This window comes from Cynara cardunculus, assembly GCF_001531365.2.
Source record: "Cynara cardunculus var. scolymus isolate 2C chromosome LG 16, CcrdV1, whole genome shotgun sequence".
NCBI classification, from domain to species: Eukaryota; Viridiplantae; Streptophyta; class Magnoliopsida; order Asterales; family Asteraceae; genus Cynara; species Cynara cardunculus.
The window spans coordinates 1,388,785-1,399,804 of NC_037543.1; the positions used below are offsets into that span (position 1 = coordinate 1,388,785).

At 35.5% G+C, this 11,020-nt stretch overlaps 1 protein-coding gene across 1 annotated transcript; it reads left to right on the forward strand.

Annotated features, from left to right (window-relative positions):
* Positions 1 to 1,275: 1,275 nt before the first annotated feature.
* Positions 1,276 to 9,709, forward strand: LOC112529520 (lysophospholipid acyltransferase 1). Its single transcript, XM_025140842.1, has 8 exons — positions 1,276 to 1,574; positions 2,311 to 2,366; positions 4,459 to 4,679; positions 5,521 to 5,926; positions 7,456 to 7,541; positions 8,296 to 8,359; positions 8,455 to 8,573; positions 9,404 to 9,709. Exons 1-8 carry the CDS (start codon positions 1,276 to 1,278, stop codon positions 9,539 to 9,541), a joined length of 1,389 nt encoding a protein of 462 aa, XP_024996610.1. The 3' UTR covers positions 9,542 to 9,709.
* The last annotated feature ends 1,311 nt before the right edge of the window (positions 9,710 to 11,020 follow it).

Sequence of the window (11,020 nt, forward strand, 5' to 3'; positions counted from 1 at the left end):
CGTAGAGTAGAGCCCAACAATACCAATAATTAGGAAGAGGTTAAAATCAAATTTTTTTTTTTTTAAAAAATTTACATGAAAAAGTAACGTATTTTAACTTGATTTTTATTTTGGGTAACGTACTTTCAAGACTTTCATTTTGATACCTAAGATGTAAAGTTTTAAACATTTAAGTATCCGGATAACTGGTTGAAGCTTAATTTCCACATCCGAAATCCAATCGAGTTTTTGATTTTTTTACCCGCCCCGCCCGATGCACACCCCTAGTGTTAGATAAGACATTGGGCTCTCTTAGGGGCAACGGTGGATCTAAGATTTTTTTTTTATTAATATCCAACTCGCTATGTGAGCTGACTAATCATAGGGCGACCACCTGCTTTGCAGATAGTCCGAAATCATCGCATTTGAACCTCCGTGGCCACAAGAGAATTTTTATTCTTCATTGGATTTGAACCTTTGACCTCCTGGTACTTTTGATCTTTGGAGCCAAGCTCAAATCAATCAGGCACCACCCTTGTGGTTGGATCTAAGATTTTTGCTGAGTGTGTGCACCTTTAAGGTGGATCAAAGTCTCACAAAGGCCTTCTGATGTGTTTTTAGTGGAATTCCACTATTTTAAGGGATTTTTAAGTTTTTTGGTTAGCGAGGGATTTTTTCGGTTTGTTGGTTGACTTCAAGAGACTTTTCTGGTTTTTGATCGATTTCGAGTGACTTTTTTCCGATTTTTACGGTTGACGTTTATTGTATTTTCAAATGTCTCAGAGCACCCTTTAAAGTTTAACGGTACACATCTTCATACCTCACAAAAAAATATACTTACGAAAAGAAGTCGAGCGATAGCACAAGTAACCTCTCAAGACTTAATAGGTCGACCTCAATCTTGACAGTAGATAAAACAGACAGTATCTGATATGATTTTTCAGAAATTTTAAAATAATTATAAATTTATATATAATTAAAAAAAATACTAATTATTCTAAAACAATTAATTCCGAAAATGGACAAATCCTTTCGTTGATTGTATCGAAATCCAATAGAATCCAAACCGGATTCAATCATCAAGATTCGACACCAACCCTGATCACCTGTATCTTATCCAATCAAAGACATACACGTGTCATTCCACGTCACCTGTTCCCAACCGTTCGGACCGGACCCGCTCCAACTTCTACCGGTTCCGGACTCAATAAAAGGACTCGTCTTCCCGAATCCCGAACCCAAATACTCGAAGACTCGGGTTGACTCAGTGTGTGTGATAGAGAGAGTTTTCAGAGCATGGAGATGGAATCAATGGCGACGGCGATCGGAGTATCAGTACCGGTGCTCCGATTTCTTCTATGTTTCGTCGCCACTATTCCTGTCGGATTCTTACATCGCCTCGTCCCTGGCGGGGCCACCGGGAAACACTTGTACGCCGCCGTGACTGGTGCCGTGCTTTCTTACTTATCCTTTGGGTTTTCTTCGAATCTGCATTTTTTTGTGCCGATGTTAGTCAGTTACGGGTCAATGGTGCTTTATCGGAAGCGATGTGGCTTAATAACTTTCTTCCTAGCAATGGGTTACCTCATTGGATGGTACGTGATTGTTATTTGATCGTTTAATTTGAAAATTTAATCCTGGTTTGGAGAAATTAGGGTTTAAGTTGTTTATTTTTGGGATTTTTTTGTGCAAATACGGAAACCAGGCATCGTAGACCGTCTCTAATGCTCTTTGAATCTCTTAGGGGCTGATTGTTCGGTTTTTATTAAGGTCTGTACGGACAAAGCTGAATGTGTGGAATAATTTGTCTGCATAGATTGAAAAGATTTTTGTTTAAGTGTGCTTTTTTCTTAGATGGAATGATATTTTTTAAATGGGAGGGGTAGGTTTAGGAACTTAAAGCTACTCCCTAGAAGCTTATTGAATCAGCCATTTTCTATATTATTAAACCATTACCAAACAGTCATATATAGCTCACTGTATAAACTCCGAGTCCCATTGAGCTCGTTAAGCTACTAACAAACAGGCCCTACGTCGAATAAAAGTTTTCCTAGGTTCCGTCCCCTTTTCCACAAAAACAGGCCCTAAGTCACTTTCTATATCATTAAGCCACTACCAAAGAGTCATGTATAGCTGACCGAAAAAACTGAGACTCCCATTAAGCTGCTAAGAGACAGACCCTTAGTATTGCTCCTGATATTGAATGAGTTCCTTCCTGTATACATATAGAATTAAAGGCATGTCTTATTTTATACAAGATATGAAGAGTTTTCGAGTTTAGAAACTCCATTGAAAGTATTGATAATCGTTAATTATTTGGAAAATGTGTAGCCATGTATACTACATGAGTGGGGATGCATGGAAGGAAGGAGGTATTGATGCTACTGGTAAGCCCTCTCTCCAGCTTTGGATTCACTACATATTTCCATCCCCCATCCGAGAAAAATGAAATTAAATATGACATGTGACGTCAAAAATATGGCATCCCTTTCTTTTCCAAGTGCAGCATCTCATTTTCAAAACATAAAAATGTGAATCACATATATTTTTCCATGATGGTGGAGTAGTACTGGTAAATAGGGAAAGCTATGCCATTTTTTTGGAAATGTGTCCCAGGATTGATCCTGGCGAATTGTGACTTTAAGACATCAGGCCTGATAAACTCAATATTGGTCTATTAGATTTTCCAGTGTTCTTTTTGAACTACCCAAGGAAACCATACCATTGTTGATGAGGGCAACTGGGCAAGAAACAGAAATATTGGTGCATCCTATTGGTCAAGTCAAGAAGTGAAAGTGGGAAGCAATGTTGTTAAAATGTGGGGAACATACATGTTTTTCATATAATCCATCCAAAATACCAACTTATATAATCAAACACTGAGTTTTAAACCTAATTCACTCACCCAATCCCATTTTCTAATCATTCTTGTGACTCTAGATCATTATCTCATTCATGGGACCTGATTGACTTGGATATTCGACAAAGAGTAGAGTTAAACTTTTTTTATCTCTATCCCAAAATTGGCCCCCAATGCAATTTTTTATTAAAAATACTGTCCGGATTAAATTATGTATAACTTGCTCTACCTATCTATCCGACAATCTCTTCCATTTCCTTGGTGTTTGCCTATCAAGGAGAGATGATTTGACCTTGCCTTGCGCCCTTGCCTCTCAAAGTTTGCTCTCTCCCAGCTGACATTGATAGTTATGAGTTGCACTCCATGCTATATTTGGTAATAGCTTATTTTTCCTCTGTGGTCTTATTGTCCAACTTTACATTAGTTGGTGAAATGATATCAATAAATCAGATGAAAAAAATCATGTTGGTATAATTTGTACATCATTTGTTGTGAGCCATACAAATAGGTAGCAGTATTAGAATCAGAGAAAGGTGATTGCTGGCTTTTGTGTGTTTGATAAGATCAACATCAATTGAGCATTGGATGAGTGCATCCCAGACTAGTCGGCGTAGGCTGAAAGTCAAACCCAACAGGACTTATAAAAAGCTGAATCCCTCTAGGGTTCTAGGATACAGATAGGATCCTTCCATGCACAATTCTCTAATGCAAGCTCATTTGATAATTTCCCTCATTTCAACGTCTTGTGGCTACTCCTCCCATACCAATCTTTGCTGGCATCACTGTCTTCTAATGACCTTCTCTTGACACAAATATCATCTTCTGACTATCTTATTTAAAAGGTCTGTGCTGAAGATGAATCAACCTTACTAGACTGTGCAGCCTCAGTTCCCTCTCTCATCAATCACTTACATCCCAATCATTATAAATATCATATAGATATAGTTGCTGTGGAGCAAATATCTCTCGAGTGAAGATGCTTATACTTTTAAAAAGATCTTCAGTTGAGCAAAAGTGACACTCTTTAAGGGGGCAAGACGGATAAAGCAGACATTCCAAATCCGTAAATTTTTCCTAAAAAAACTAATTGCAAGTTTGCATCTGTATCCATTAAGAACAAAAATCTAAAACAAAACTTAGTGCTGCAAGAGAGAAAGGAGGTGAAGCAAGGAGATGCACCAAATTATTTTTGCTCAATAGTTTGGATTAATATTGGTGCCTAAATATGGCTGCAACTTCTTTTTCTTATTGATTTAGTTTTATATGTGAATATATATATACACACACATGCACACATATACATGTGTACACGTGTGTATATATATATAGGTAAGTGCACACACATACATGAGACACACCCGGTATCCCCAATTATTTAGAATCTCTAAATCTTTGCATCCATGTATCGTTTACCATCTTCTCGCAACTGTATCCTTGAAACATATCCATATACAATATATGTGACCCATTGTAATCAAAATGTACTTTTGAGAATCACATATGAGTTTGCAACCTTCTTTCTCCTAATTTTCATGTAGTTACAAGTATGCTTTGTTTGTTATTCAGTTAAGCGTCTTCAATTCAAAGGCAATTATTTGATTTCTTATTCTTTCATGTAGGAGCTCTTATGGTGATAACATTGAAAGTGATTTCATGCGCTATTAATTACAATGATGGATTGCTGAAAGAGGAAGATCTTCGTGAATCTCAAAAGAAAAATCGATTGCTTAAGCTTCCCTCTTTAATCGAGTACGTGGGATTTTGTCTCTGTTGCGGAAGTCACTTTGCAGGTCCAGTTTACGAAATCAAGGATTACTTGGATTGGACAGAAGGGAAGGGGGTACGTATGCCAAGCTGATTATTTTCTATTTTCTGCCCTGTCGCTCATTCTTTTATTTTTGTAAGTATATAATATTTATATACGGTAAAACTTACACACACTTCTCACCTTTGGTGAAGCTTGAGCCCTCGACCTCCAACCTCCAGGGACGTTAGGATCTAATGTTGGGCCAATGGCCCTTTGGTCCATATCACTTATTCTTGTTGAGGGTTTTGTCAATTAGGGTGCGTTTGGTATCCAAACAGGAAAGAAGATAGAACAGAACAACTGATCAATGTTTGGTAAGACAAAAGTGGATAGGACAGAACAATAAAATGACCAATTTATCCCTAATGAGTGTTCATATCTTTAATCTATTTGATTAATTTATGTAATTTATTAAATTATAATAAAATAAATATTTTATATAACAAAGTCTATCATTAGAAAGTTTTCGTCAAGACGATTAAAATGACACCAAAATAAAAAGTTTATGTAGCTTTCAACTTATATTTTATACCTTTTCTATATTATTTTTTTATTATTAGTATTTAATAGATTAGATAAATTAATCAAAATATAGAAATCGTATAAAATAATATTTTGAGGACATTAAAGTTAAAGTTTAAAAAACATAAAATACAATAAATAAAATTTAGAAAAATGAATAAAATGTTTTAGAATAAAATTAAGTTTGTTCCACCTAGTTCCATGGGGTGGGGGTGGAATACATTGTTCCACATAAAAGTCCTGCCAAATGGAACAATGATCCTTGTTTGGTTCAGTACTTCAGTCAGTGTACCAAACGCACCCTTAGAGTTGTATCTTAAGTTCGCTACTGATTTATCTTAACATTTCCCAGATTTGGACGAAATCTGAGAAAGGTTCACCATCACCTTTCGGGGCGACCCTTAAAGCTCTTCTCCAAGCTGGTTTTTGTATGGGTTTGTACTTATATCTAGTACCCCAATATCCACTATCAAAATTCACCGAGCCCGAATATAAAGAGTGGGGATTCTTGAAAAGACTAAGCTACCAATACATGGCGGGATTTACAGCCCGTTGGAAATATTATTTCATATGGTCTATTTCAGAAGCTTCCATCATTATTTCGGGTTTGGGTTTCAGTGGATGGACCGATTCTTCCCCACTCAAGGCAAGATGGGATCGTGCCAAAAATGTTGATGTCTTGGGTGTCGAGTTTGCCAAGAGTGCGGTGGAGATACCGCTCGTTTGGAATATACAAGTCAGCACTTGGCTTCGTCACTGTGAGTATTCGTTGCTAGTGTCTATAATGCGTAATATATGTGGTCTGTTGATTAGAGATGTATATAGGAGTGTAAACGAGTCGAGTCGAGCAATAGGTTATTGGAGCTCGGCTAAAAACAAAAAATACCATGCTCGAGCTCAAATAACTTTTTCAATGTAGGGCTTGAGCTCGAGCTTGAGCGCTTTTTGAGTTATGGAGCCGAGGTTCATGCTCGTTTTTGGGCTCGAACTCATGATAACTCGTTTATTGACTCGAGGTTGATGATATTTATATTTTTATTATATGTTTTGTGGACATATTAACATGTTCGGCTTGAAAAAGTGCACGCTCGAATGGCTGAGCTTAGATCAACTCGGCTTGAATTTTTTATCGAGTTTTCGAACGAGCCGAGTCGAACATTGGTGTTATCAAACTCGGCTCGTTAAGTTAAACGGGTTTAATTTTGTGTCCAAGATCGACTTGAGCTCGAGAATTATTAAGCACAGGCTCAAGATAAACGAGCTCGAGTAGCTCATTAAAAGCTCGACTTGTTTAAACCCCTAGGCGGAACCCATCACCGGGTGGGATATACCAGCTCATTTGATCTGACATGGTTTGACGACCTATGGGAAGGAACCCCAGGACCTAGCCTTTACTTGCCGATTGAGCTGACGCTCAAGCCCTGAATATCACAAAAACATGATGGTGGCGAATAAAAAGAATGGGGGTGTTTTTGAGGAAATTGACCAAAATAGCCAATCTCCCCAACGAACTTCACCTTTTAGCCACTTCTTCAATTGAATTCCCATTTTAGCCAGAGTTTAGCAAATGTCTTGCGCATTTGTTTAAACTCGATTTTCAGAATAAAAAAAAGGAAAAAAGAGTTTTTTGCGTCATGATTCAGATTTTTGCCTAAGGATTTTTTTGGGACATTGACAAAAATAGCCAATCCACCAAAGGTGTTTCACTTTTTAGCCATGTCAGGAACCCACTTCCCCATATAGCCATAGTTTATGCAAAATCCATACGCATTATGCGTAAGGACTGATTTCGACCAAAAAAAGAGCTTAAAAATAAGCCTTATGCAGAAACCCTTTTCTGCATAAACTTTCTGTGTACTTGATGGAAAGTTGACGCAGAAAGTGTTTTCTGCATAAAGTTTGTTTTTAAAATCATTTTTTGACTGAAATCATATGGGTAAGGATTCTGCGTAAAATATGGTTGTTTGGGGAAGTGGGTTCCTGACATGGCTAAAAAGTGAATTGACTTTGGTGGATTGGCTATTTTCGTCAATTTCTCCTTTTTTTTCTTCTAGAAATAGTCTTTACGCAAATGCGTAAAACATTTGCATAAAGACTGGCAATTTTGGGAAGAGGCTTTAAAAAGTGAATTTGGTTGATAGGATTGGCTATTTCAATCAATTTCCCGAGTTTTTGCGGCACAACTGCCAAAGTTTTTGTGATATTTACATCGTGCACCAGTTCGCTTTTATGGAACGAGTAGAAGCTCTGTAGTATCTCACCGTAAAATACCTGTATGTATTTTCAGATGTATATGACAGACTTCTTCAAAAGGGGAAGAAAGCTGGTTTCTTCCAATTGCTTGCAACACAGACTGTTAGTGCTGTATGGCATGTAAGTTTAAACTTTCCTTCACTTTCTGATTTTATTTTGATCGATTCCAGGAATACGATGATTTAGTTCTTCAATTATATCTTGCCCAATTTTTCATGTACCGAAACGCACCTAAGGGTGCGTTTTGGTACACTGGACATGACAAAACAGAACAAGGTTCACTGTTCCACGTTTGGAACAGGTGTGTTCCAACCTCACCCCATGGAACAAGGTGAAACATATCTATATTTTACCAATATAACCTCGAAATAAAACATAATTTTCTTCTAAAACATCAAATACGCCTCCCTCTTTACATTTTATTTATTGTATTTTATTTATGTTATTTAAAATTTCACTTAACTGTCTTCAATATATTATTTCTGTACGGTTTCTATATTTTGATTAGTTTATGTAATTTATTAAATATTAATAATAAAAAATAATATAAAAGTATAAAATAAAAATTGGAAACTACATAAACTTTTATTTTGGTGTCATTTTAATCATCTTGACGAAAACTTTCTAATGATGTATTTTGTTGAACAAAATATTTATTTTATTATAATTTAATTAATTACATAAATTAATCAAAATATAGAAACAACTCATACAGGGTAAATTGGTCATTTTATCCGTTCTGTCTTACCAAATGCCAAACAATTGTTTTGTCAGGGTTACCAAAATGCAACCTAACAGTCAACTTATTAGGGGTAAATTGGTCATTCTGTTATGTTTCTTCGAAAATCTGACCGTTATAAATCCGTAATAACAGGGATTATATCCGGGGTACATCATATTTTTTGTTCAATCGGCTTTGATGATTGCTGGTTCAAGAGGTAACAAATGCCTTTACTCTTTCTTAAACTACCATCTGCATACGAATCAACGATTTTGTAGCGTTATCTTAACGGTTTCTATTTGTCGTTCGCAGCCATTTACAGATGGCAACAATCCGTTCCCCCAAATATGGGGATTGTTAAGAAGATATTTATGCTTATGAACTTTGCGTATACGCTTCTCGTCCTCAACTACTCCTGTGTCGGTTTCATGGTTAGTATCTGGTGGTCGTGTTTCTTGTTCCCTTCTCTCCAGAGGAAAAAACGTACAGTTTCACTTTTGAGATCGAGCGATTGACTTTTTAAACTTGACTGATGGATCTTGTGAAAAAAAAAACCCAAAAATTGTTATGGTTTGCAAAAAAATGAGCGATTTGGACGAATCGCGGGAACGCAATCCAAAAAGATTGTAGTTCGATCGGTTTTTTGTCTTGAAACCGCTCTTATACAGTGTTAGTGTTTTGTTTTTGCATTTTCACAAGAACCATCTTTTGCTGCTTTGAAAAGTCAATCACTTGCTTTGAGATCGATACGGTATACTCCCTCCTTCCCGCGATAAACGTGTTCGATGAAAAAGGCACACGGTATTAGAATTACGTTATTATTACACCTTTTAATTAATTAAATGACTATTTTACCCTTGATAATAGAGGGAGGCAACAAATTACTTCATCTCATAATTAAGAGTAGAATTGGAAAATATGCACTTACTTTTGAAAGTTGCCAATTATTATAGGACAAACTAAGAGTATGTTTGTTAGCAGCTTACTGAGCTTAATGGTACTCGCAAACCGCCTTAAAGGGAGTATGTTATTTCAAAAAGTCAAAATGTATCTTTTTTTGAAGTATATAGTATTTATATACGGCAAATAGAACAAATAAACTCAAACATCCTTCTCACCTTTAGTAAGGTTTGAACCTCTGGTTTCCTAGGAGGCCAAAGACTCACATACTGCTAGGCCGAAGACCCTTTGGTATGCATCTTTTTTTTTGTAAAACGTACTTTTTGTATCATATATATATATATATTTATTTTTTTGACAGGTATTAAGCCTACACGAAACACTCACGGCATACGGGAGCGTATACTACATCGGGACTATTATTCCTGTGGTTTTGATCCTTCTCGGTAACGTAATCAAACCAAAGCCGGTTAGATCCAAAGCCCGAAAAGTAGAGTGAGAAATCTGTTTGTAGCATCGGTCCGCTTGATAACACCTTAGAATCGTTCTTAGTTGTTGTATTCGGATTAAACTTTGTGTTTTCGGAATCTTATTGTGTATTATATAATTTGTCTGATATCTGATACAACTGTTGTTCGAAATGGTAATTGGTATGTTGATATTTTCATGACTTGTCCCAATGGGCTGACAAAAGTACAAAACTAACTTTTGTTATGTCGTTTTTGGATTATTCGTTAGTACTGGTTTAGCTTACGATGTGTTTGGAAGCACTCGACCCAACGAGTAGTTCACAGAGAACTGAAAAAGGAATTCCATTAATTACCGGCCGTTCTGATTATTTGGAACAACTCGATGAATTTAGTAGATCTTTTTAGGAGGCCTCGATGACGATTTTCAGTTTTCCATTAATTCATGCATGTATAAAGTTGTTTATGTGGATTAATTTGTTTATATAAAGATTATGGCTGACAACGGGTAAGGATAAACCTGTTACCCGTTATATTTCGACCTATTGAATAAAGATATGGGTAAAGAAAATCTTATCCATTACCCATTTACACGACATTTTAATGAGTAGGGGGGCATGGATAAAATATTTTTGGGGGTCATGTGAGACAAGACTGTTTTCGTGAGACACGATTTTTACATTTGAAACTTCACAGTAAAACACTGTGAAGATAACTTTCACATTGTTTTTGCTTTTTTTTACCTTCACAACATTTTGTTATGAAGTTTCAAGTGTAAAAATCGTGTCTTACGAAAACAGTTTTGTTTCACGTGAACCCAACCCTAAATATACACACCCATATACATATACATACATATAATTATATAAAGTTAAATATTAATATATTTTTAGAATGTTATCTTATATGTTGTATAACGTATATTAATTTGTATTTAATTTTCTTTTCATTTTCATCAACAAAAAAAAGTTGATTAGGATAATCAAATGAGAAACAATATTCACACATACACACGAGGGATCATGTGAGAATAACAATTATGGCGAGAAGGTAAGAACGCTTCTGAGTTTTTGGATGAGTTGACTTTTTAATCTAACTTAATTTTCTTCAACTAGTTTCAGTACCTTCAATTACATTCATCTATCTTCAATTACTTTCAACTACCTTCAGTTACATTCATCTACCTTCATTTTAATATTTTAAAAAAATAAATAATTGTTTTAGTATTTTTTTAGAATAAAAAATATAACCAACACATTTATTTTTTATTTTACTTTATTCTAATTGTATTTATATAAATATTTGTATTTGAATTTATATTTATCTATACTATATTATAAAGCATTTGGCTAAAACTCTTAAAAACTCTTAAACTCTTAAAAACTCTTAAACCCGTTCATCCCTATMCGATTTCATCCCATATCTGAATTCATGTAACTAACTGCAGATAAAAACAATCAAATACAGGATAAACATCTCATTTTAAATATAAAAAATCTAAAATATAATTA

Coding starts and splice junctions, on each gene's coding strand:
- LOC112529520 (XM_025140842.1), top strand. CDS start 1,276: ATGGAGATGGAATCAATGGCGACGGCGATCGGAGTATCAGTACCGGTG. Junction 4,680..5,520: donor ATTGGACAGAAGGGAAGGGG/GTACGTATGCCA, acceptor AACATTTCCCAG/ATTTGGACGAAATCTGAGAA. Junction 8,360..8,454: donor GATGATTGCTGGTTCAAGAG/GTAACAAATGCC, acceptor TGTCGTTCGCAG/CCATTTACAGATGGCAACAA.